This window comes from Acanthopagrus latus, chromosome 21 (genome assembly GCF_904848185.1).
Source record: "Acanthopagrus latus isolate v.2019 chromosome 21, fAcaLat1.1, whole genome shotgun sequence".
Lineage (NCBI taxonomy): Eukaryota > Metazoa > Chordata > Actinopteri > Spariformes > Sparidae > Acanthopagrus > Acanthopagrus latus.
This window is the reverse complement of record NC_051059.1, coordinates 25,292,329-25,316,825: the sequence shown is the minus strand read 5'-3', so window position 1 is coordinate 25,316,825 and position 24,497 is coordinate 25,292,329. Positions and strand designations below refer to the sequence as shown.

The 24,497-nt window shown below is 44.3% G+C and overlaps 1 protein-coding gene across 3 annotated transcripts in view; it reads left to right on the top strand.

The window, feature by feature from the left end:
* The window catches only part of LOC119011520 (receptor-type tyrosine-protein phosphatase N2-like), a 188,626-nt gene that overhangs the window by 21,556 nt on the left and 142,573 nt on the right, over positions 1-24,497 (top strand). For all 3 annotated transcript variants that reach the window (XM_037084709.1, XM_037084711.1, XM_037084710.1), the window contains exons 3-10: positions 5,113-5,226; positions 10,128-10,242; positions 10,903-11,047; positions 13,189-13,564; positions 14,167-14,481; positions 14,983-15,023; positions 17,143-17,519; positions 22,684-22,770. In XM_037084709.1, the coding sequence (XP_036940604.1) occupies positions 5,113-5,226; positions 10,128-10,242; positions 10,903-11,047; positions 13,189-13,564; positions 14,167-14,481; positions 14,983-15,023; positions 17,143-17,519; positions 22,684-22,770 (1,570 nt within the window). The remainder of the gene's footprint in view (positions 1-5,112; positions 5,227-10,127; positions 10,243-10,902; positions 11,048-13,188; positions 13,565-14,166; positions 14,482-14,982; positions 15,024-17,142; positions 17,520-22,683; positions 22,771-24,497) is intronic.

The window sequence follows — 24,497 nt, the reverse complement described above, 5'->3', positions numbered from 1 at the left end:
GACTGATTGGCGAGCGTGGGTGGTTATTGATCAGAAAAGTGTTTGGCGGTTTGGCGGCACTTTGAGAGAGAATCCCGTAACTGTTCTCCTCTCACATTATAATGAAACTACTTTCAAAACACGAAGACAACAAGCGGCAGACATTCATTAATACGATGTGACGACAGGCAGCAGCAGATCAGCAGATGACGGAGCCAAAGTCTGAATCAAAGTATAGACATCCCCCCTGAATTTACAGTAGTCCGCCTCATGATTGTTCCAAATCACTAAAGGGAAACTGCCACATCTCGTTGAATTACCACACTGTACGTGCAGGGAGCTGACGGGTTATTGATCAGAACCACTGACTCAGTGTGAACCCGGCCAGGTGCTGAGTTTCTGCTGCAAAAGTCATTCTCTGACTCGTTTTTTAAAGTTTCAGAACAAACCAGAGACGGTCTCTTGACGCGCCCGTCTTTGAACTCGGCCTTCATTTGGATCTCAGCGACACACAGTGAGCACGATGTCCACAGCCTGTCCAGCTAATCATCCGTGAGCATCGCTAGCTCAAAAAAAACCAGGAGAGCAGGAGCCAGTTGTTGACAGGTGTTGACATGAAATCTTGTACGTCCCAGCCAGTCAGAACAGTCCAGACCCTGCGAAGCGATGGCAGATGTCATTGATCTTGTGGGATCGGACCGGTGCAGGTCCCCAGAGGCCACAGATCCATTAAGACATATTAATCCAGTTCATTAGGCTGGACTGAACTTCAGCCAGCGTCTCCCGGCTATTCAGAGCAGAAATAAAAAAACAAAAACACACACACACAATGAGTGGCAGAGGACTATTTCTTAAAGTAATTGTAGAATAGTTTCATAGAAGTTCATTTATTTGATTTCATTAATTGATGGATGTGTTTAAGATGCGACTGTGAGGAACATCTGCTTAGCATCGCTGGTCCGTCACCTCCATCTTAATACACATTGTGCGTCTGAGCAAAAAAAAAAAAAAGGCCCCTGTGAATCCTCACTTTGCTCTAATCTGGACCATAAATCACAAGAAGACATGTCTGGCTCTGAATTATGGCCCTCTGGTAGTGAACTGGGATAAATTGCAGAGCCTCGGATATGCATGAGTGTAATTATGAGAGATAATTCAAGATGTTCCTTCTGGGAATCGCAGAAAATGCAGTTACATGAGATCAGAGCTCTGTGGTGCTGGAGTTCACTCACCGTCTAGTCTGTCTAGTTTGTTGTTGCGATATTATTGATAACATGATATTTTACATGTTAACTGAGACACCTGTGGGTAAAAAAGACTTCAGTGCGAGTTTTCTAGTCCGCGTCGAGGAAACACAGATTAAAAATCTTGTTCTCGGAGTTCAAAGTTCTGCCGCGTCGGTTCCAGCTTCATCTTAACTCTGACGTTATGGATCAACTGGAGGCGAGGACCCTCTAACGCTGCAGATCATTCTCTGGGAGAGGCTTTTGGAGATTATCTCGTCCGGGGCACGAGCCCGACTGTTGGCGGCGCTGCTTAAAGGAACTTCAGCAGGATGCAGCACGAGGCTTAAAGGCAAGAAAGTCCCGTTTGAGGAACGTCTATTCCGCTCTGCTCCCCTGTGTCAGAATAATTAAAGTTAACTCTTGGCTGTGATACTGTCGCTCTAGATGCGTTTAATTATGAGGGATGACTCAGATGTTAGTTCCTGGAAGTCTCAGCTCTGTGAACACATTCGTTTCTTGGCCTCCGTCTGTCTCCCTCATGATATTTCAATCTGAAAAGATTTTTAAGCAAACTTTAAATGAAGCAAAATTGAAACGAAACAAACAGATGCACCGTTAATGTGAATATAGATGCCCTGAGAGAAAAGAAAGGGAAAGAACAACACTCTTCAAATTTTAGAATTCAAAATAAATCTTTTGTCTAAGAGATTTCTTCTGTACATGACAGTAATGTAACATAGCTTCCTGATGTTTGTACTGTACCTTGTGTGTAGACTGCATGGAGAAATTAAAACCTGCCTGGAAGAAAACATGACTAACATTTGATTATGATCTTTATCTTGGACCTTTGATGATTTTCCTACATAAGATATGGGACGTTTGGATGTTCCCAAATGTTTTAAAAAAGGGAGACACAAGGCAAAAAAATAGAAATAACTAAAATTAAAGATACTGTTGATAACACAGAGTAGAGTAGAGAGGCACTTCAGACTCTTGTGGCCACCAGAAGTATGACAACAACAACAAGCAACAAAATGAAAATGAAAATGTCCTCACTTGTCTCTCAGGTCTTCTGTAAGCAACACTGGAGACAGACATCCAGTTTCTCCGTTTCAGAAGTCCGGCGCCACCTGTTGTTGTAGTTTAATGAGGCGTCTCATCACATCACGACAAACCATTTATCTTTATTTCACACATAATTTATTCCGCAACAAATCGTAGCTCCGAGCAGGAAAACAACTTTCTGAGGTTTGTGTGAATGTGACAGATTCCTGGATCTAAATTACGGCATTATGAATGTGCAGATATCCAGCTGTGTCCTCCAAGTTTTTTTTTTTCTTTTCCTTCGTCCTCACTTGCCTCAGTCTTACTCGCAGCACGTCTTTTTTTTTTTTTTTCCCTCTGTCTCATCTGTAAACAGCAGAACGCACTCGGTGAAACAGTTAGGAGTGATTAGGGCCGTGCAGGCCCGCCGCTGGTCATCCGTCAGCTGCCTGTTAAATGGAGCTTGCGGTTTGATTGAGATGGCCACAGCGAGGAAGAGGCTATTTATAGACCACAGGCCTGAATTACAATGTACCGGTGCCGTTATGTAACATGCATACATGAACGTACACATGCAGATATACAGTGAGAGGCACAAACATAAAGACCTGCAGACGCAAACACCAAATATACAATATACAAACAGCACAAATACTGAGAGAACATTTGCATATTTTACACCAAAAATTTACCGCATGAATTTGACTGTGTAGGTGAAAGACCCTTGTGACTACAGCACCAGTCAACTCGAAAATCAAAATCAAACTGATTTTAGGTACGAGCAGCACCAGATAACGCTCCCGTCAACATTTATTACCTCCATGTGTGATGTTCTCCAGCATAAACTCCTCCCCAGATTACGGGAGCATCATCATCATTGTATTGTTATTTTCTTTTGTTTTTCCCCAGCACCTCCTGTTTAAAATCTTTTGGTTTGGCAAACTAAAATGAATACATGTTAAGTCCAGAGTGAGTTGGACACGACGTCTTTATGAAACGTAATACGACTCTAGCTTCTACGTTATGAGTGTTTACTCCAAAAAAACAGCCCTCTGCTCATTATAACTAGTAAAATGGCTATTACGAGTAAAGTGGTTTCATAAAGACAGGCAGTGTTTCTACTGAGCTGAAGTTAAATGTGTATTTTCTTGTTTGTGCTCTGGGAATAAGCATGCAGGCAAAATGCACGTAGGAAATCAATGCAGACGTGTAGAGACGGAGCTGAATTATCTCTGACGCCGTTTCGAAATGACACAAAGAAATGTGTGTCTGCGCCTGTGACGCCGCATGTTTTCACAGACTTGTGGTGATTTCTCAGCGTTAAACATCAATCAGAGCTCTGAGAGTTTCACGCTTTCCTCTGCTACTGTAGATCAATAACTGCTGCCACTACAACTAAAACAACTCCAGGTATTGATCGAGCTGTCCGACGCTGCAGACAGATGTGATGTGAATTCTATATTTAGGTTCCCTTTAGGACGAAAGGTTGCAGGACTGGAGGGTGTTTGGTCGGCCAAAGTGTGCAGCAGGTTTTACAGTTTCACCGTCATCACACGAGAACTCAGTAGAGAATCACATCAGTCACATTCCTCCTGATGAGAAGTTCAGCTCGTGTTTGAATATAATATGACAGATACTGTAGATTGAAACGTACACTAACATCATCGCATCCCATCCGCTGGGTTAGTAAATCAAATGCGAAGACAGAAGTGTGTGTAAGCTGTCACATTCGATCCTGTTCAGAGTTTATTACTCACAAAAGGCTCAGTGCACCACAGGCTCGCTTCTTCTTCGTGGGTTTTACAACAGGTAGCGTTGAGCGCTGCTTGAAAACATCTCTGTTTAAATCCGTTCTTTGACTCATCCTTCCAGACACTTTCACCGCCCACGGCTTCAGTTTTTGTTTTTTTTTAGGAGACAGCTTCCCGACAACCTTTTCCTGCAGCTCGCATTAACACTGCCCACATTGTGGCTCTTTAAAAGGAAGAATGACTGAGTGAGAAGTCACACTGTGTGTCATGAGGCCTATGTTCGCTACAGAAGTGATGAAAGAGTCGGAGGAGGAGGAGGAGGAGGAGGAGAGATGGATCTGAGTCTGCTGAGGCTGGAGAGCGTCTCGTTTGTTACAGCTTTTGTAAAGACCTCGTTTGTAGCCGATTTGTCTCTGAACTGTATCGCTGTGATCCAATCAGATCATCATTATGTTGTTGGTCAAATCACACAACGTTCACCGGGGAATATATTGTCTCTGACACAAGGTCGTTATCGCTCTGTGTACTGTGTGCAGCTAGTTAAAGTATAAAAAGTAAATAGTTGTCCGAGAGGCTCGTATCCCAACTGTGTGCAGCTGTGTGTGTGTGTGTGTGAGCGTTTGAATACAAATCTGAGATGGTTCCGAGTCTGATCAGATGGTCAATAAAGACTTACCGGGTTTGTCAGAGGATTTACTGGAGTTAGCACAAAGTGAAAATCCATGTGAGAATCTAATCCTCGCAAGTTCGGTGTGATTCAGGATCTCCTCGAGCCAACTGCTCTGTGAGGGGAAGTCCAGACCGTGCTGTGTTATCAATGAGAAACTGGGTCACAGCACGTCGAGGTGCGAGGTCAAGGACAAAGTCAGTGTTTATATTTCACCTGAACGATTACAGCTTCCTCCAACCTCAACAGGTGGTTTTTATTCACTAAAACTCTGCATATACAGCACAAGTTTAACTGAGCATTCACTTTGTATTCTTTCCTCATTGATGCAATTTTCCATCTGTGTGGTAACTTGTGTTGCTTGATCATATGAAGCCTTTTAACATGATGAATGCTAAATATAACGTGTGTGTGTGTGTGTGTGTGTGTGTGTGTGTGTCGACAGATGGTATGTTTGGGAGGTGTCACTCTGTTCCAGTGAAGGAGGTTTACACCTATGATGTCTCCCCATCTGTGGTGCAACGCTTCAGGATGCTGCTGGAGAAGCTCTCCAACAGAGGTACACACACACACACACACACACACACACACACACACACACACACACACACACACACAGATACGCACGTCACCACCGTCACTTAGAGGAGACCTCTGTTTCTGTTTCTGGTCATTTTGATAAAACAAAAATAGAAAATCTTCTTTTAAGGTATTTTCTCACAATATTACAATTTGGACTTGTCCTCAAGGTGTCAGCGTTTATAAATATATTCAAATTTTGGACGTTTTACTTGTTGATGACAGATGCTCACTGCTATGTAGCTAGCTACCGTTATCAAGTTAGCTGTGGGGCTAGTGCTGCTGTTTACTGACTCAACCCTTGGGCAACACTAGCTAACACGAGTTAAAAAACATCAGTAAATGGAGTCCGCTAACATACAACACTTACTAACATCCACAGAGCCCCTTTGTGTAAAAGCAAAAAATTGATTCTCGATTCCTTATTTACTTTTTGTGAGGAGTCATTGAAAGTTTATTTATTCAAATTGCTTGTTTTGGGCAGAAAGTTGTAGCTGTGCATTGTCACCTGTGCTGCTTTAACAACACAAATATCACTCATGCAGCCCAGTTTCTCCAAATAAAAACAACCCCAACAACAACTGACTTATTGATAATAGAGGTGAGAAGTCCACAGTTGTTCAGAATTACTAATAAGAGTGGTGATACAGTAATTTATGCATCAGCTTTTGCCGGCTTCTATTCTGTTTATTCTTCATTCCTCTACTTAAATAAGTTCATACAATTTTAGTTTTTTAAACCTGTGTGGAAGTGTTGAACCATGATCAGAAGCTGCTGTTACTGCAGTTTACCACTAGAGGGAGGCAGAGCCCTGTGAAACAGCCCACTGGGCCTCAGAGAGCGTTTCCTCCACTTTCATCATGCAGCTTTATTTTGAAAGACAGGAACTCGGCTACACTTTAAAAAAAAAACAAAACAGACATTGTACTTTGAGTCTGTGTGTTTCTTTTTAGTGTCTCTGTTAAGTTGTTCAAGCCCGCAACTGTTGGTAAATAAGTACAACACTTATTTTGTCAGGAGATTACTCTTTCTTGAAACCTTCCTCCCTCCTCTCGTCAACCCCCCCCTCCTTAAAAAAAAAAAGAAAAAAACAGAAAGAAAGAAACTGTTCCTCTGGTTTAATTTGCCGAATCGGCACTCTGCGGGAGAGCCGGAGAAATATTCTGATTTCACAGAGAGGCGACGAGTTCGTAGGCATTTGTCAGGCGCTCTGAAGTGAAATGAATTATGCAAATGAGCTGTTTGGCCCCGGCTGTCTGCAGAAGCCATTAGGGAGGACACAAAACACTAAAGACACTGAAGCATCTGCATTTCAGGCACCGCCAGTCCACTGGGAAGATAACACAGTAAGCTCCCTTCTTATCTGTTTCACGGTAGAAACACACACACAGGCATATATTCACATCGACTCTTTCTTTCTGTCTTTCGCTGATGTTGCACTGACCTCTGTAACTTTTGTCGACAGTGAAAGCTTCTTATACATTGATCTGCATAGTAAACACATTTTGTTTTACTACTTTTAGAATACTACAATGCTAATTTGTGCTTTACTTGAACGCAGGGCTTCATCTTCCTGTCAGTGTGGGTATATGTAGCCTAGCAAGGCTAGCTGTTTTCCTTCATTTCCAGTCTTTATGCTAGGCTAAGCTAACTGTTTCTTGGCTGCAGCTTCATGAGGGTTTGGTTGGATCAAAGCACAAAAACTACTCAGTTAGTTTTAAGTAAAATATTGCTGATATTTGGTTTTACGTGAGATGCAGACCCTTGTGTCCTGGGTGAAGGTCTTCTGTGTTTTTTGTGAATCATGGTTGTAATATTCTTGATCCTCCTTGATGAGTCTGGGCTGATGTCTCTGTGTTTCCAGGTCTTGGTGAACACATCAGTTCTATCAATGATAATAACGTTGTTATTGACAGGACTGACGTCAGAAAACCAAACCAAAGTAGAACTACAGCCCGATAGTTGGAATAAACTGGTAATATCCTTTTATCACATCCATCAGTGCGCTCTTTAATGGCTTTCCTTTTTCAGACAGCTGCTGCTGCGTTTGTGTTCACTCACCTCCATCCGCCCACACACACACGGAAACACACACTCACACAAACACACACTGGACTCTCCTCCCACTCTCACCACATACTAAAGGCCCTGCAGATGTGAAGCCATTTAAAAAGCCAAGGTCAGAGCCGCTGTTCGCCGACAGCGACGACGCTCCTCTTCAGTTCGCACACAACACAGAAACACTACTTGACCTCCCTGTTCCACCTCTGAGCGACGTTAAAGCAGCGATATGTTTTATTTTGATCTCATCAAGTGTCTGTCTGGCTGCTCCGCTACGATGAGTGGTTCACTACAACTTTACGAGGCTCAGTTCAGAGTAGCGTATGTATATATGATAGTTGGAGCGAGGAAGAGCTGTAAAAGTGTCTCGCAGGAGGTCGTACGCAGGTCACAGTGAGTGGGGGAGTGAGGATGCGTAAGGTCGATGTGCCGCTCAAATGGTCCTGAAGCTGCTTTGAGCAACTCAAAAACACAAAAAAGACAGGACGAGGTCAGTTTTTGAGGACTCTGACAAACAACTTATTTTGTTGCTAGAAGCCTGAAACTGCTCTCTCTCGATTCGCAAACAGCAGTCAGTGTGGTTTCGCTTTGGGATTTGGGAAATTAGATTTGCATAAATGATAAAACAAGCGCTAAACTGGTGAAATCTGTGCCTGTTGTGATTTTGCCTACGGTCATAATTACTGTCACGCTGAAAACGGCCGTTGGTGGTTGCTTAATTTAGTCAAAATGTGGAAAAAGTTGAACAGAAAACGACTGAATCTTATGAAAGAAAATGCAAAATTAGCTTTTTTTTTATTGTTTATCACCTCGATCTCTGACCTCCTCACTGTCGCCTGCTTGTATTTTTGGCCATCTAGAAACTAAAACTCATTTGCCGTTGGTCCTTGTGGATAAAGATGCCCTGAAAACATCCTGCAACCCTCCTCAGATGTGGAAGCATCTCACTCCTGCCTCGACCGGCCTGCAGCCTCCCGCCCACATTTCTGCGGTGGCTTCAGCCTGTGAGAAGCGTAGAGTCACTCTGAATATCCTGGCAGGGGCTCCGGCGTTTATTAACCTGTCGTGTCAGATGCCGTCTGTTCACCCGCCGCTGACGCCCGTTTTCTCAGCCACCGTGGCCGCCATTAAAAGCTCCGTTTTATGGCTCTTTGATGGCGAAAGCTGGCCCGACAGGCTGCGCAGCTGTTAAAAAGAGGCTTGTGGCTGGTTGGCGGCAGTTGGGGTCGTAACTCTTTTTTTGCGGGGGTCTAAAGAGGGCGTCCGGGTGCTGAAATGCTCGTCATTCAATTAGATTCAACGCTCATCAAGGCAGAAGAGTAGAATTAGTTGTGTTAACCCAAACCGACCAATGAAAGTTCAGTGGGATGTTGGCACTGTTCCTGTCAGTCCAACACATCTCCTCACTGTTCCGTCAGATCGTCTCCGTCCTCAACAATGTCCTTTACTTCCTTCCGAGTTCTCAGCTGACAGCAGCGGCGCTCTCCCTCTCGTTTCTAAGTGTGCGTCCTCTGCGCTGGACCCACATCTAGTGGCATCACATCTGGAGCTGCAGTCTGTATTACTCGAAATCTTTCAGGAACGTCATCGTTCATCTGCCAAATGCCTCGGTTCATGTTGTGCTTTGCGCCGCGCAGCCATATTTCCGGTAACATTTCGTTCCGCCACCCCATCTGGTGTTGGCGCCTGCTGCTCTGTGCGGTTGCCAAAAAAGCTGTGTTTGGATGCATGTTAAGCATAAGAAACAGACGTGAATGCCCAAGCAGCGCATCAAACTTGTCCTTTTGTGCTCTTGCTGAAATGCAGAAGAGATTTTTCCTTGTCACCGGCGCTGAAACTCTTCACTTGCCAAGTCCAGTGAATGCACAGGAATGTGTGGCTGACATTGGTACGGAGGCAGTTTAACAACAGGGTAATAAAAGTGTAAGGAAAAGAAACACAAATGATCCGACTGCTCATCAGTTTGTCCTCTGGTGCACTTGTTTCAACGAGTAAGTGCCTGATATCAGTCGCATAATAAATGGTACTGCACGAATGCAACCAATGAAGTTTAGGACATTGACCCTGAACTATCAGGTGACATTAAGTGGAGGAGTAGTTGCCAACACAGAATCAAATCTGTTAAATAGTTGTATATATTACAAATTATTCACTTTAGAAAGATTTTTATGCCTCCTCAACAACGATAACATTATTTTGGAGGCATTTTTTTTACAGGTTCTTCCTCTCTTCTTCATATTTGGCACAAAAGTCCACTCGGACTCAAGATGAGCTGATGTGTCACTTTTTTAACCAAACATATCCAGTTTTAACCGAAATGTCTCCTGTTGTTGCCCGTGCTCTCCATCTTCTGTGGCGTTGGTGATCCGCTCCCTGTGCGCTGCACTGGTTAACGGTTTCAGATGTGTGAGTACGCTGAATTTACAATTAGCTCATCAGGCTCATACTACTGAACTGTGGCCGCGAAGGAGGAGAGGAGAAATGTTTTCTGCTTAGTCACTGAAACAGCCGCTCACCAGAGTCTCCAAGGACGCCGCGCTGTTGCCTTGTCTCCTCTGCTAATGAGTGACCTAATGAGTTTAGGAAAACTACTGCACGCTCAGCAAAATCCTCGCCCTTCTCTCTGGACCGCTCTCTCTCTCTCTCTCTCTCTCTCTCTCTCTCTCTTTTTTTTTTTTTTCGTGCATAAATCTCACTTTTTGAGGAGTGTTACTCACAGTTCAATTCAGCTGGTCTCTGCTGGGAGACGGACGTGTAGACCGAACTCGGAAATGAATGTAATGTGGTTGTTGATGTCCTCCGTGTGTTTTCTGTCTGTAGGTTTGACCTGGGAGGATGACACCACCCAGCAGGTTCTGGCCAAAGAGTTGTCCAAACTGAGGAGGATTCCCTACAGGCCTCAGCAGAACGGACCTGTCTACGCCGGAGACAGCAGGTCAGATGATTACCGGTCAGCGTCTCTGTGCCGCTGTGTGTTCCCTGGAGATGTTCCTCACAAGTTATTTTAGACTTGTCCTGAAGAGTTAGATCAATGCAAGCTAGACTTACTGACGACAGTAGATTTATTTTAAATAGAAAAGCAAGTGAGTAAGTTGTTGTGCTTTTGAGTTTTTGACCAAATCACTTCTTCTCCTGAACTCGAGGTCTCATTATCGCCTGAGTGAGAGATGATGTTTCGCAGCAGCTTTATTAAGAAGGAGGTCGCCGTTTTTAATCATGTCTGCATATTTAAATAATGTTAACATTAACATCTTGCACAAAAAAAAAATCTAATCACGACATGAGTAATGTGTACGCTACGTTCAGTGCAACGTTAATTAAGAATGTTTGTTCATGTTTTATGCACTCAGTCATTCATCCGTTTGTTTAAGCTAAGCATAAAGACGCAGGAGTAAGAAATGAAGATTGAGTCAGTGATGTAACTGATGCTGTCGGGTGAAGTATGAGCCGCGGTTGTTACTGACTGACAGGGATGGTGACGTGCGATGTAAGTTAATGTCAGGACACGCAAAAGTCCTGATATACTAGATCTTTTACTGATTGCATCTATCGTTTCCCTCCTCTTGTTCCCCGGCGTGTTCCTCCTCTCCGACAGGCCGGCAGCTGAAGCGATGGACCCAGCGGACCAGAGGGTGAAGCCGGTGGAGGTGGAGCTCAGTAGAAATCTGCAGGCGTACCTCCAACGACTCGGCCTCATTCCCAAGTCGTCGTCTGCCTCCGGTCTGAGCACCCAGGGCAAGGTGAGGCATTTCCCCCCGGATGCTGCCGTCTGCCATGTTTGGGCCTCTGTGTTGCTGGATTATAAAAGCAGAATCAATATTTCAATATTCAGATTTTACAGGGATGGAAATTGACTTAACTTGACTGGACCTGCCCTCAGAAAAATGACATGGGACGTGCTTTAGGCTGAATTACCTGATTTCTTCTTATTTATTTTGCCCCACAATGCAGGGCCATCATGTTCCTCACTGCACATTCAGGCTGTTTAGTATCTGCATCTTCTGCTGTAATACATTTTCGGAGAGTCCAAACTGTCAGTGAGAGACGTATGATTTACTATCAGTGAGCTTCTGTAAACTTCAGCTTTGAAAGAGTGAGGAGCAGGTGGGACGTTTGTTTTTAGCCCAACATCTGCGTGAAGCCCGTCCTCGGCTCGCAGCCACCTGCCTCTTTAACAAAACAGAAAGACACATGCACGCTCACACACACACACACACACACACACACACACACACACACTGGAATAAAAATCTCACACAAAGACACACACACACCTTCACCGCGGGGAGTCCGGTGTCATCCTTCGTTGTCACCGCGCTCTCGCTTCTCCGTCCTAACTGATGGCTTCTCCCAGCACGACCGTTATGAGCGGAATAATACCAGCAGAGAGTTCAGGAGTTCACCGCTCTAATTAATAACTCTCCACGTGACCGGCTCCCTCCGCTGCTTCGGGGCCGAGCGCCGCTGAATGAGCCGAGGCCTTTTCTCCTGCTGGGGGGATTGTAGCAACGGCTCGGGGGCCTGCAGGCGTCGCTCGGGGGGCTCCTGGCCTTTTTGCTGCTTAGGTTTCACGTGTTTGGTGGAAATTAAAAAAAAGGAAGGAGCACGAGGAGCGATGGGGTCCGACTGTGGCAGTGACAAATATCAGAAGGGGCCTCGCACATACAAATCATAAAGAAGTATGATGACTGTTACGTGTGCATTGTTATGATAATTCTGCCGTTAGTCAGGCTTGTAGCGCTCCTGTGCTCCTCGGTGGGCGTTAATGGAGCCGGCGGTGACTCTTAGCTTTTGTTGGAGCTGATGGATCTGGTAATATGATTATATAAATGGATGAATAACGTGGTTTTTTTTTTCTGAAAAAAGGGCCGTCTATTTTCATGTCAATAATTATTTTGTTCGGATGAAGGATGAGAGTCTTGAATAATGAAGCACAATTTGGCTCCTGCGTCTTAACACTCTCGCTGAATTACACCACACAGTCTTTCTTAGTTCAGCTTGTACTTACATGTTTGTGCACGTCTGTTTAAATCTGATTACATGTTCTCTTAAAGTCCCCCTCTAATCAATAATGTGTGTTTCTTCATGATGGCTATTTGAGCTTCGCTGTGTAGAAGGATGTTTGTGCAGAGTTTGACACTAGAAGGCCGTTTTCACATTCAGAGCTCAAAATGTAAATATTTTTCTGAGCTCAATGACGGCTGATTTTAAGAGGCGGGGCCTATGAGCAGGATTTGTGACATCACAAAGGACCTTATGGTGAAGTAGGCGACCTGTGACCAGTATGAAATAATAGATTCAGGACTTTTTTACAAACAGCCAAAGAGCAGGAAATATTTCAAGGATTTAAACAAGATATCATAACCTTTTTTTATTCTGCTGCAGGTATAAATGGCGCCGTAGTTGCCATACAGTCGAACACACTGCATGATGGGTAGGACTAACTGCGTTGCGGTCGGCAGTCCTGTGAGTGTAGTGTAGAAAAACAGCAGTATTTGGAAGGTGCTCAGGCGGGATGACTGAGCATTTCACCTCCGCAGCGTGCACTTATGAATTCAGATGCGCAGCCATGATATCCGTGCTCATTATTTTCGGGACGGTGTTTCAGTTTTCAGACGGACAGCGAGCAGGTGAAATGTTTCTGTCTGTCCCAGAATTTGCATAAAAGCACAGACTCGCCTCAACACCGACTTCTTTTTTTCCATTTTTTTAAACGTTTTTGTTTTTACGTCGTCTGCCCTGTTTAGACAGCTGACAGGAATCTAATTCATGTCACTAACAGTTTAATTGATGAGGTTTGAAATTAGCTTTGAACATTCTTGTTTCCATGTCACATTCATTCGGCTTTCCTCGCTTTTTCTTTCTTTTTTTTTTTTTCCAGATTGACCGTTTCCAGTCGGGCATCCCCGCGGACGTCTATCGCTCCAAGGCCCAGCCTTCGCCTCAGAGGACGTCTTCCTCCAGCCCTCTTTCATCTTTCTTCACTCAGCCGAAGCAGAGACCTCCATCCGGGCAGCTCCTCGCCACCCAGGCCGAGGGTGACCTTCTCCTGGCCGCCCTGAGGCGCTATCTCTCCGGGCGTCTGGGGGTGAGCCCCGAGGAGGAGGAGGTGGAGGAGGACGCCTCGGCCCGTCTGAGAACCTTCTACGGCAACGGAATAGAAAACACTGGGCTCAAGAAGGAGAGCTCGAACCTCAGGCCTCTGAAGACGGGAAGAACTCAAGGAGCAGTGAAGGACCCGCTGACGTCTGTGGACGGTACGTGACAGAACATCCTGAAGACGTTCGTACTGACTCAGATTTAACTTGCAGAGGCTTTAAAGCATAAACATGATGATTCAGTTCTTTATCGCTTATTCGTTTGGATCAGTCTGACACCAGTTATTACAGGCTGCGTTGTCAGAAACCGTAATTCAGGAGAGAAACAGTAAATATGAACGACATGAAGTGGTTTTTAATCGGTTGTAAAGGTTACCGTACAGCTGATTGAGAGCTGAATCACAGCCGTGTTGTGTAACAGAGGAGCTGGCTGTGAGTTTTCATGTGGTGACAAGCGCAGCATCGCTCCGATGTCCCGAGGAGTCATTATACATAAATGACAAAATAGAACCGGCGCCTTCCAAAACAGCCGGTATGACTGTGCAAGAAACATACCAGATTATATCTGCTTCTGCTTGTTAAACTATTGTTTTATAGTCATTTTATGGAACTCTCAGTCGAGCTCCAGGTCCTGGTGGTGAGACTGTTTTGTCAACCGCTGTCGACTTCATGATTTCAAGTTATCGTAGGTCATTGTAAGAATTTCTGTATTCTGGTGACGACTCTCTCCGTCTGACTCTGTGCTCTCCAACCTCCTCCAGAGAGGTTCATCGAGAAAGTCCTGAAGAACGTCGGCAGGCAACACGTGAACGTGGACACCCTGACGCCTCAGGACCTGGACCAACTGTCCCGCCTGATAGCCGACGCTCTGCAGGTCGTCGACCAGGACAAGGGACCAAACAGAGGCCTGACCCGGGTCAGACCCGGACCGAGAGACCTCGGCGAAGAGCCGAGGGACGCGGAGGCCGAAGAGGAGCAGGAGGCTGCCAGGGATGAGGAGGAGGAGAGGCTGCTCGAGAACGCTCCGACACTGAAGCCACAGGAGAGCACTCCTGTGATGCCGGCGGCACTTCAAGGTAATTTTACTCTGATTCATTTTGTGTTTTTACACGATTAAAGTATTGAGCAGAAAGCTGGAAGAACAAGTGTGTGATAAACTCAGAGTTGCGTAGGTGGGATTAAACAAAAGGAGGCGCTCCGAAGAGTGCAACATAAAAATCAATGAACATAAATCCTGTTCGGCTCGGTATAAACAGTCTGCACTGAGACCGCTCAGGCTCAGATACGTACAGAGAGTTCAAGAAGTTGCTTAAATATGGCTGAAAATAACTACCTATATGGAAAAGTCCGGGCTTGGCATGTTGAGGAACCTGCGAACATGATTCATGAGGGTTTCTTCAGTGTTTAGTTACGAAAAATCAGCCATAACTAACTAGATTTGCCATCCTTGAAATGTGTGAAGTCGCCTTTCAGCCCTCCACAGATTGATTAAGACCAAAGTTGTCTCTCTTACCGTCCTCCTTCTCTGACGATCACACTCACGTATGAATACTTTCTTACTCTCTTCCTCCCGACAGAGCGCCAGGCGGATACAGAGGAGCAGAATGTGAAGGACGAGGTAAGCAGCAAGAAAAAATCACAAGGTTTTAAAAGTCAGAGTGAAGGCTGATATTATAAGCACTTGTGTAAAGTTCTGCGTGAGGAAGGTAATGAACCCCACACAGCCTGGAGTTTCATAAAGAACTGAAAACTGGATTTATCAGGTCCTGTACAAAAGGTGACGTGGGGAGAATTTAGCAAGAACTCAGTATTCATGTGAGAGACGCTCAGGTTGGACGGTACTTCAGTGCGAGAGGGTTTACAGACGTTACCTGACGGACTAAATCACATACAAAAAATCATTATTTTGCAGGTTGTTTTCCCACCAGTATCATCGCTGTTGAATTCACATCAGCGATAACTTATAACGACCTTCTTCTCGTGTTAGACAGCGATATCATAACCTGTAATTTCACAGTTCCTTTCCTGTATTTTAAGTGAACCTGAGGGGATTCTACAGCTGCAGGAAGATTTCTTTGTGTGGCAAAAATCATCCCTGAACTCTTGTGCAGTTGCATTATATTGTATGCGACCATGTTTGGTTCTTCTTCTTCTTCTATTCTTCTGTTTAACTTAAACGGCCGATAAGCAATAATTTACATGTCCCTATATTTGGCCGATGTATATGGGTCACAGTGGTTGTTTAAAGGTGCGTTCACCACCAGCAAAGCACTTTACTTCCATTATTTGCACAAATCCGCCCCCCCAAAATAGCCGGATTACTTTATTTGTTTGTGTTCAGGTCAGCCCTGACTAAACTCAGCACTCACCAGAGACTCCACTTGTCTCTCTTCTTTTTCCAACTCTCTCCTCGCTGAACGTTTCATACATGAAGTAAATGACATTTACACCTGACAGGAGGTGTCAAGTGACACCCATCAAGCGTGTTGTGCTCCCGACCATAAATCCCACTTTTAATTTTCACGTCTTTGAAGCATCGTGAGCAGCTTGTTGTGTACAGTTAGCCACAGTTAGCCACAGTTAGCACGGGCTCAGGTGTCTCTCTTGTAGGTGAAGTAACGGTTTACTTGTTCACACACAAAGTGAAGTAATGTAGCAACACAACAGACTCACAATAATTCCTCCCTGCTCACCTAGCATTAGGTAACCGGGCTGCAAAACCGATTCACTCACATCAGTTAATGTAGTGACGTTACTCCAGTGATCACCTGGAGAGATGACAACATTATGCTTTTAACAGACTCTGTCCACCTGATAGCAGCACACGTGAGCTTAGCTTTTAATAAATATCTGCATGATTTCATAGTTTGTCTTCTGGTTGCCGCTTCTTGACTCTGTGACGCCGGATAAACACAACAGACGGAGGCAGAACGTTGTTGAATGCGAGGTTCTTCTTCTTAGGAAATGTTATTAATGAGGAGCTGAAGTCACAGTGTTTGATTCTGGATGTTTTCTAGCATCATGTTTGACATGAAAAACATAAATATACCTCTCTCGATTGTGTTTCAACATGAAAAACAACATAAATCTTGAACATTTCATCCCACTCAATGATTTTAATCTTTCCAGAGATGTTTTCTGATTGGTTTTGGATCTTTTGCTGTGAGTGTGACCCTTATTTCTGGATTTTAAAGTAAAAGGTCTTGAAAGCCATTTCTGTCAAAGACAAAAAACAAAAAACAATTTGAAACTCTGAAGATTTTTGTGCTTATAGACGGAGCAGATTTTAATCAGAGTGAGATTTTTTGGCTCCAGCAGAGCTGAAGCTTCGCAGGCTTTTTTGGATCTTGACAAGACGAGCAATTACTAGCTAGCAGCAAAAGGGATAATAGCATATTATAAAGCTATTCAGTGTAAACTCTTGACAGGTTGGCTGGTCTTTGAGTCAAGGCAATTATTTCCTCATGCCTGTAGCTGTGGATTGCCAACACACTGACAGAAAAACTCCCACCGGTTCAATCGGAGCTGTGAGACAAAAGATCCTGACTGAACAATATCTCATTGCTCAAGTATAATCTATACGTCATTAAAAAGGTTCATCAGTCACCAATTAGTCTCAAAGATTTCTTTAAGGGTCACGAGATTTTTGAATAGTTTGTCCCAACATCGAGCTGTTAACTTAGTAGAGAATAAAACTTGTGTTCATTTATTAAATCGCACCTTTTTATGTTTTGCAGCCTGAGAGCGGAAGCCTCTTCACCAAACTTCTCGCCTACCTGGACAAAACCTCCTCCAGCGGCGCTCCATCCGCGAGAAATCTGGACGACGCCTCCGTGGAGTCGCCCAGAAGCCGCCAGGTGGGGCTGGAAAACGTCCAGAGTCGGACCAGCCAGGTCGGGGTGAAGGTGCAGAAGAAGGACGCCACGCAGTCCGTGGAGGAGGTGTCGGAGGTGCAGGGCTGGATCAAGGAGGTGGCGCCGCCTCCGGCCTCGCTCGTGTACGAGGAGCCGCACAAGAAGACGATGCACGTGCCCGAACTTCAGCTGGACGTCAAGGCCGGCAGGAAGAAGGCTGACGACGACGACGTCTTCGGCTACGTCATCACCGACACAGAGTGAGTTAGGAGGAGTCGTATTTTAAGCTGTATCGTCTCCGTGTGGGTCGGAAGTATTTTTCCTTTTGTCTTCTGATTTGAACACATTAATATCTCGTCCTCGCAGTGATCGAGGCAGGAAATGTGTTTTTCCCTCTGAAATCACAAATCTGTTTCTTTGCTGTCACTCTCAAGAGAAAAAAAAAAAATCATATTTATTTTCTCATGCATGACAAAAGAGGTGAAGCTTCCTTCACACCGAGCAAGTAGATGTCCAATATTACCCAGGATGCAACAGGAGGACACCCTCTTTTTTCTTATTCACACTGAGAGTAATTTCACACTGATTTCTCGGCGCCTCGGTTCGAGATTGAAGGCCTCGTACAAATTGTTGCTGTCACGTTTGGTTTTTGTGCTCGACTGTTTGCGGCGACAGGTGTAACTCCGACTCGAGGCACCTTTTCTTTTCCCGTCCTTCCATCCTGCCGCTCGTCATTCAGACCAGAAAAACATAAACGTTGTAGATAAAGAGCATTTTTTTGTGTGTGTGTGATGTGGCTGTCGAGGTCACGCTCGCGGCTTCAATGTGCTTCTTCCTCCAGATTTTAAGATGAGTATTTTTCAAAAACCACCTCCTGTCCAGCTGTTGTGAAAGAAAGACACGACACATTTTTACCTTCGACTGAGGACGTCGTGTTTCTACCACTTGTACTGTTTGTCGAGAGGAGTTACGCAAAAAGTACTGAACGAATAAATGAAGGATGGTTGAATAAAAAAAAAACCCTTCTGGTGCCAATCTGGATAACCAGATGAAGGTCTGAGAACTGAAACGTTGTTGTCATTAAACTTAATTGCCAGTGAAGCAGACAGCGTGCAGGAGTCTCCTACTCACCTGTCGATCTTCAGGTGTGAACAAGTCAGGACAACAGAACGGATCTGGGAGTTATTTTTCACTTTCTTTAAACATTATGAGATTTTTACATGTATTTAATCTCTCTGAGAATAATGCATAGATCCTGATGATGGAAACAATGACATCTGCACCGCGTCGTTGCATCCCGAAACTGAAACATAAAGTTGCCACAAAAAGAAAAAAATAGCTACTTAAACACACCCGTAGTCAAATGTATTCTGCCAAATTTAATGGTTTAGACATTTTCCTCTCATGTTGGAGCTGTTTTCCCTCAGTCGTCTCACCCTGGGTGGCATTTTCCTAACTTATTTCTCATCAAACACTTCAGTACGTTACACAGAGCTTCGGGGTCATGATGAAAAGTCTCGGCTTAAAAGGTGCAATCAAATGAAAACTTCAAATGAATCATACAGTTTAATATTTGGTCTGCAGATTTCGGGGCTTTTTAAGATGCTCATCGTCATCGTCTCTCTCTCTGAATGTGTCGTTGGAGTTTAGTTCACACCAAGGTCCAGTTTTTTTTGACACAATAGTGCAGCTTAATGACTTTTTAAAGGGGATGAAGCAACAAAAGATGTTTTAACAATAATCCTTTCATGTGCACCGAAAACAACCTAAACCTTTGTGAGATCTGTTGGGCGTTTTTGTGTTGGAAATGGTTAAAACGGAAGAGACGCAAGGCAAGTTTTCCTGGAAATACGTCAGTCAGCAGAAGTTATATAAATGTGACGGCGCTCCTGACAGCCGTGCGTTCAGGTTCAGCTCCTGTAGCTTCATGACTCGCAGGCTGCGTTGCGTTTTGATCACCGGTGAACAGATATAGAAAAGTTCAAGATGTCCTCAGTCACTCACGCAGATTCCTCCCTCACCCGTCACCGCGACTCTTTAAAGCGCCTCTTGACATTTCTGTAAGATCACTGAAACTCAGAAAGAACGCCGAAGTCGTCCTCGAGAGAGAGACGTCGTGATGCGGCAAAAAAAAAGGCAGGAGGCTCAAACTCATGGAGGAAAATGAGACAAAGCATCCTCTAGATTACTCTTTCCATCAATATGTTGTTGTCTGAGCAAACATCTAGAAATCTTTACCGTGTGAAAGACACATGTGACGGATTAGAAGCTGATGGAGAGCTTGTTTACCTGGTAAAATGTGGCACTGCTCTGCAAAAAACAAAGTTTTGGCAGCCTGAGTAGAAGAAAGTTTCTGTTTCCTGCTCTCCTCTCCTCATCGCCGGCGAGCTTCTCTAAATCCTCCTTATAAAAGCTGTACGACACAGTCATCAAAGTAAATATGATGATTTATATTACGTTCGAATTTTCTCTTCCTCTCTTGTCACACTGCTGTGCTGCAGTTAGGTTTAGGCACAATAAACACTTGTTTAGGGTTAGAAAACATCATGGTTCGGATAAAAAAAACAAAAACAGTTTTTTGAATTTCGTCACCATAAAAATGTCTTGAATTGTCACCAGGTGTCCCTGAACTGCTGTCGGCTGTAGTCACAATCATTTTTATGTCTGGTAGAAACTGAAAAGATGATCCACTCCTCCATCCTTGACTCCAGTTATTAGATTTCATTCTCCAGGTGTCTCGTCATCTTCAAGTTTTTAGGTTTCAGGTTGTCTTGTCCTTTGGTGGCAGTGGCGAGAATTTAAAACACGTGCGTCGGTGCAGGACTGCGGTCGTAACCGGACCGCGTTAGATGCAGATTGCTGATATTTCTGGCGTCGCGGCGGCCGAGAGGAGGAAGCTCCCGGTCGTTTGAGCACATTACCTCCTCCTGCGTCCGTGGGTGAGGAGGAGGAGAGTGAAGACAGGATGATTTATCACAGCTGGAGGAAAACACCTGAGGAAAACACCTGCTCCCCAACACACACACACACACACACACACACACACACGTGGGCACTGAGACACTTTTTCTTTGGCCACTTTTTAAACCCCTCAACCTATAAATGATTCTCTCCTGTCTGCCATCCCACACACATGCAAACGCATGTGCACACACACACTAACACAAACACACACACACACACACACACACACACACACACACCACATGAATCATAACGCACATCGCTGCTGTGATTTACAAGTTTTGCTTCCTAACGAGCTTCAGAAGACGACTCGTGTGTTTCAGCACGTTTAAATCTACGTCTTCTTTTAGTTCTTAATGGATTTCACACGTTAAGTTGATTAATAAAGAAGCAGTGCAGTTTGAATTGTCAGGAAGAAAAAAATGCTTCTTCTCTTTTTATTGATTGTAGGTTTTGCTGGGGTCAGTAGTAATAAACGTGTAGGAAACATCACATCTGAACAGCAGTTATCCTCAGTTTCCTTCTGAGGATTTTGTCCCTCAGTTTTTAACTCTTTGTACTCTCAGCAGGTTTATAGACCTTCTTATAGAAAGTGTCAGAGTCAGACGTGAAAAGTAATGAAGTACAAATACTTCAATACTGTGCTGTATGTGATTTTTCGGGTATTTTTTTAGACAACACGTGTCTTTCCCTCCCTGCGTCTGAACACAAATATCTGAACTTTCTCCTCCTCACACTTTCAAAACAGGCTCTTTACTGTAGTTTGATGCATTTGAGGGGGTTTATGGATTTGTTTTATTTGGTGTTCCAGATGCAGCGAGACGAGACAAAGACGTAAAAGCCGTAAGAAGCCGTAAACAGACAGAGAGGGAGGCTGGAATGTGGAGAAAAGGCGTGTTAGTGTCTCGTATCTGCAGAGAGTTTCTGATTTTCTCTCTTTGTTGCTGCTCGGGACGCTTTACCAACCCAACATGTGTCTATTTGACATCCTGGGAATGAGACTCAACAATCAGCTGTCTTTGTGGTGCGTTCAGGAACAGCTGGGACAAAATCCAACTGATTCTACCTTTAACTTTAATAGTCTTTGAATTCTATTAATATGACGTGAGCTTCAGTTAGCTTTGAGCACAAACATCCTTCAGAAGGAGACTTTTCACTGGAGTCATCTGTTCTCGTACACATTGATTTAACTTTCTGATCCCGGTCTGCAAAAATCAACGAGTTCCTCATCATTTAAAACTCTTTGCTTCGACGCAGATGTGCGTACAGAAGGATGCATGTTACAATAACTGCAGTGAATCAGGGTTCACGGTGAAGTTTCCTCTTCCTTCAGCGGAGGTCGAACATCGTCAGAGTCATTTGGTATGTTGAACGGCTGCTCAGATCTCTCTGACCTCGTCTCTCCCTGTCGGCACAAACTTTAAATGCTTAAAGCGAGGGAGGAAGCGTGGAGCGATGATTACGAGCCGCATATTTCCCTCTTCAGTATTCATCTCGCCATCAAACGCCACTTCCCACCTCTTGACCTCACTCCTTCCTGACCTCACCTGGGAGCGTCTGTGTTGACCGTGAAACGTTTTTCCTCCTTGTTTTCTCTCTCGGACTGATTTATTGTTCTCTGTAGCTCAGTGAGCATGTTCGATGTTTAACCCAGAGACGCTGAGAGATTTTCATTATGTGTTTAGATTTCTCTCCATGATCGACAATCTCCTGTGAAACCCTCAATGTGTTTCTTCTTCTTCTTCTTCTTTGATTGCATTCCCTCAGTATCTTCTGTCATCCACCTGTCATATAGAAAAATAAAAAGAATTGGATTCTGGAGAGAAACTCTCTCAGCTTTTGACTTTTGCTTAATTAGAAAATGACAAATTTATAAAGAGAGTTTCACCTCAACGCACATTTGAATTTCAAAGAATTTCATTTGCCCTCATTAAGTGTTTACCTGCCACGAGTCTAATCCGAACAGATTCTGGATTTAAGTTGCGCCACTGTGAAGAGAAAAAGAAAACAGTTTCCCTAATCGGTTCAGTTCGCCGCGCGTACTTCAAAGTTCCACAACGGTAACGAGCGGAGAGATGTCGGCCTCTATTTGCATATTTTTATGGATATTTAAATGGACTCCCGAGGAACCTTTTACTAGTTGTGAATCCGCCGGTGTCTTTGTCTGACCTACATAAACAAACAGGACCAAAAGCAACGAGACTGATTATGTCTGTATGGTTAGTGAAGTCTGATGACGATGCAGCTGGCGTCAGGATACTTAACCTTAATTCTGAAGTCTCCTCATTTTCTTTACGCCTTTCTACGCAGAGAAGTCGAGGGCGTCCTGCAGAGAGCTGTGTTTTAAAAAGACAAAAACAAATGCACACGGTTGCCAGATCTGGTTCTTTGTGACGGGAGGTGATGGTGCCCTGAATGCAACATGTTTTTGACGTTTTACTTTCTCTTCCTCCTCATCAGTGGGCTCCAGACGGACGAAGGCCTCCACCTGATTGAGATCCTGGCTCGCATGGCTAAGATCCAGATGACGGACTTCTCCGAGCTCTCGTATGTATCTGCTGTTTTTACATCGCTCCTTGTTTTGTCTCATTCAAACTCCAGCAGGAAGAAAAAAGAAACCGCGGTGTCGTCGCTCGTCGCCTGTTCTCCCGACTGAAAATCACCATCCCGACCTTAAAGCTGCTGTTGTTTCCGGGTTCAAACCAGTCGTTTGTCACAACTGTGTGGTGGAGAATCATGAAATAATAACACAAAAAAACCCCCACAAACCTGCACTTTTGCTGTGTTTGCCACCATTTTGAATCATCTGTTCACGCTATTGAGACGGCTGAGAGCAGTTTGCACCTGTTCTGGTTACAAAATGCCCATGAACAGTCCGTTTGAACGCAGCCGACACTCTGGATGTGACACATTTCACACTCATAAACCCAGCAGGTTCACACATCTGGCTTGAGAATCTTCCAAGTTGTTTGGCGGCTCATAAACAGCTTCATTTTCACACCATCGTCCGCAGACAATCAAACGCTGCGACCTGCAGGGATCCGCTTTAAAACACGCAGAGAGAATTTATCAGTTCGATGCCAGTTTGTTCAACTTGTGATCACACATCCAGCACAGTATTTGGGATTATATATAATGTTCTGTGAAGGTGTTGATCATGATACGTAGCTCATGTACCGCTGTCTTAAAACGAGTTACAGGATGCTGTAGAATAAAAGCACCGATTATTCATCAATCATCTGATCCGATATGATATTTAATCCCAGAACTTTTTCCTGCTCAGCACCAAAAAGACAGAAGTTAGCAGCTAGCTTGTTCAGAAGCTGGAACATTTAGCAGCTGAAGAGAGAGACAGATAGTTCGGAGTTGTTGGAGACTAAAACATCTGGAAGTCAAGCCTCGTGTTAATGCTGATGTTGCTGCTCTGTGTCTCCCAGACGTGCGTCAGGTTATAAGGTGATTATGTGTTTAAAAGTAATAGGTTAACGTTGCTTTAAATGAGATTTTAATGATGATTATTGCTGCCAAAACATCGCTATCCAGCAGGCAGACTCTCCGAGGATTAGATTTCACTTTTGTGGCCCTTCAGGCTTCAACTCGCTGATCTGAGCTGCACGCTGGGGGGTCGTTCAAAGATATTCACACGGTTGTTTCTTTGATTCTTGAGTTTTATCAACCAGTCGGATGGAAATCAGTAACGCATTGATAATATTTGGGAGTCATTTCAACTCTTGGATCACCAGAAACATCATAGGAGGAGACGGCAAAAGGCATTTTTGAATAAAAAAGTCTAAAATGCTGGAGATGCTGGTTGTATGACACATAATCCAGCCCCTGGTGCGTTGAATCAGCCCGGATATCAACGGATTTGGTGTTGGAGCAGACAGAATTGTGATATTCAGCGTGGTAGAGGAGGAAATCACGCTAATGTACGAGATAAACGAGACAGGTGAGGTTATTCAGAGAGCGGCGTTAAACGCTGTGAGAGCAGCAGAAACACAGCAGGTGGAGAAAAGGCGTTTTAATCTTTTCACCTTATACATTTTAAATATAGATTACAGATTACAGAGAGGGGTTCGGTCTTGTTAGCTGCCCGGTGCTGTTGCAAAGATGGCTGACGAGCGGGAAGACTTCCCGACGAGGACGTCACATCACTTTCCTCCACAGAGACCTGCAGAGAACTTAGCGTGGATCTTTACCGAAGGCCTGATTCAAACATTAAATCTGCACGACAAACCATGAAAACAAATACTGTGTCTAAATGTAAAAACACC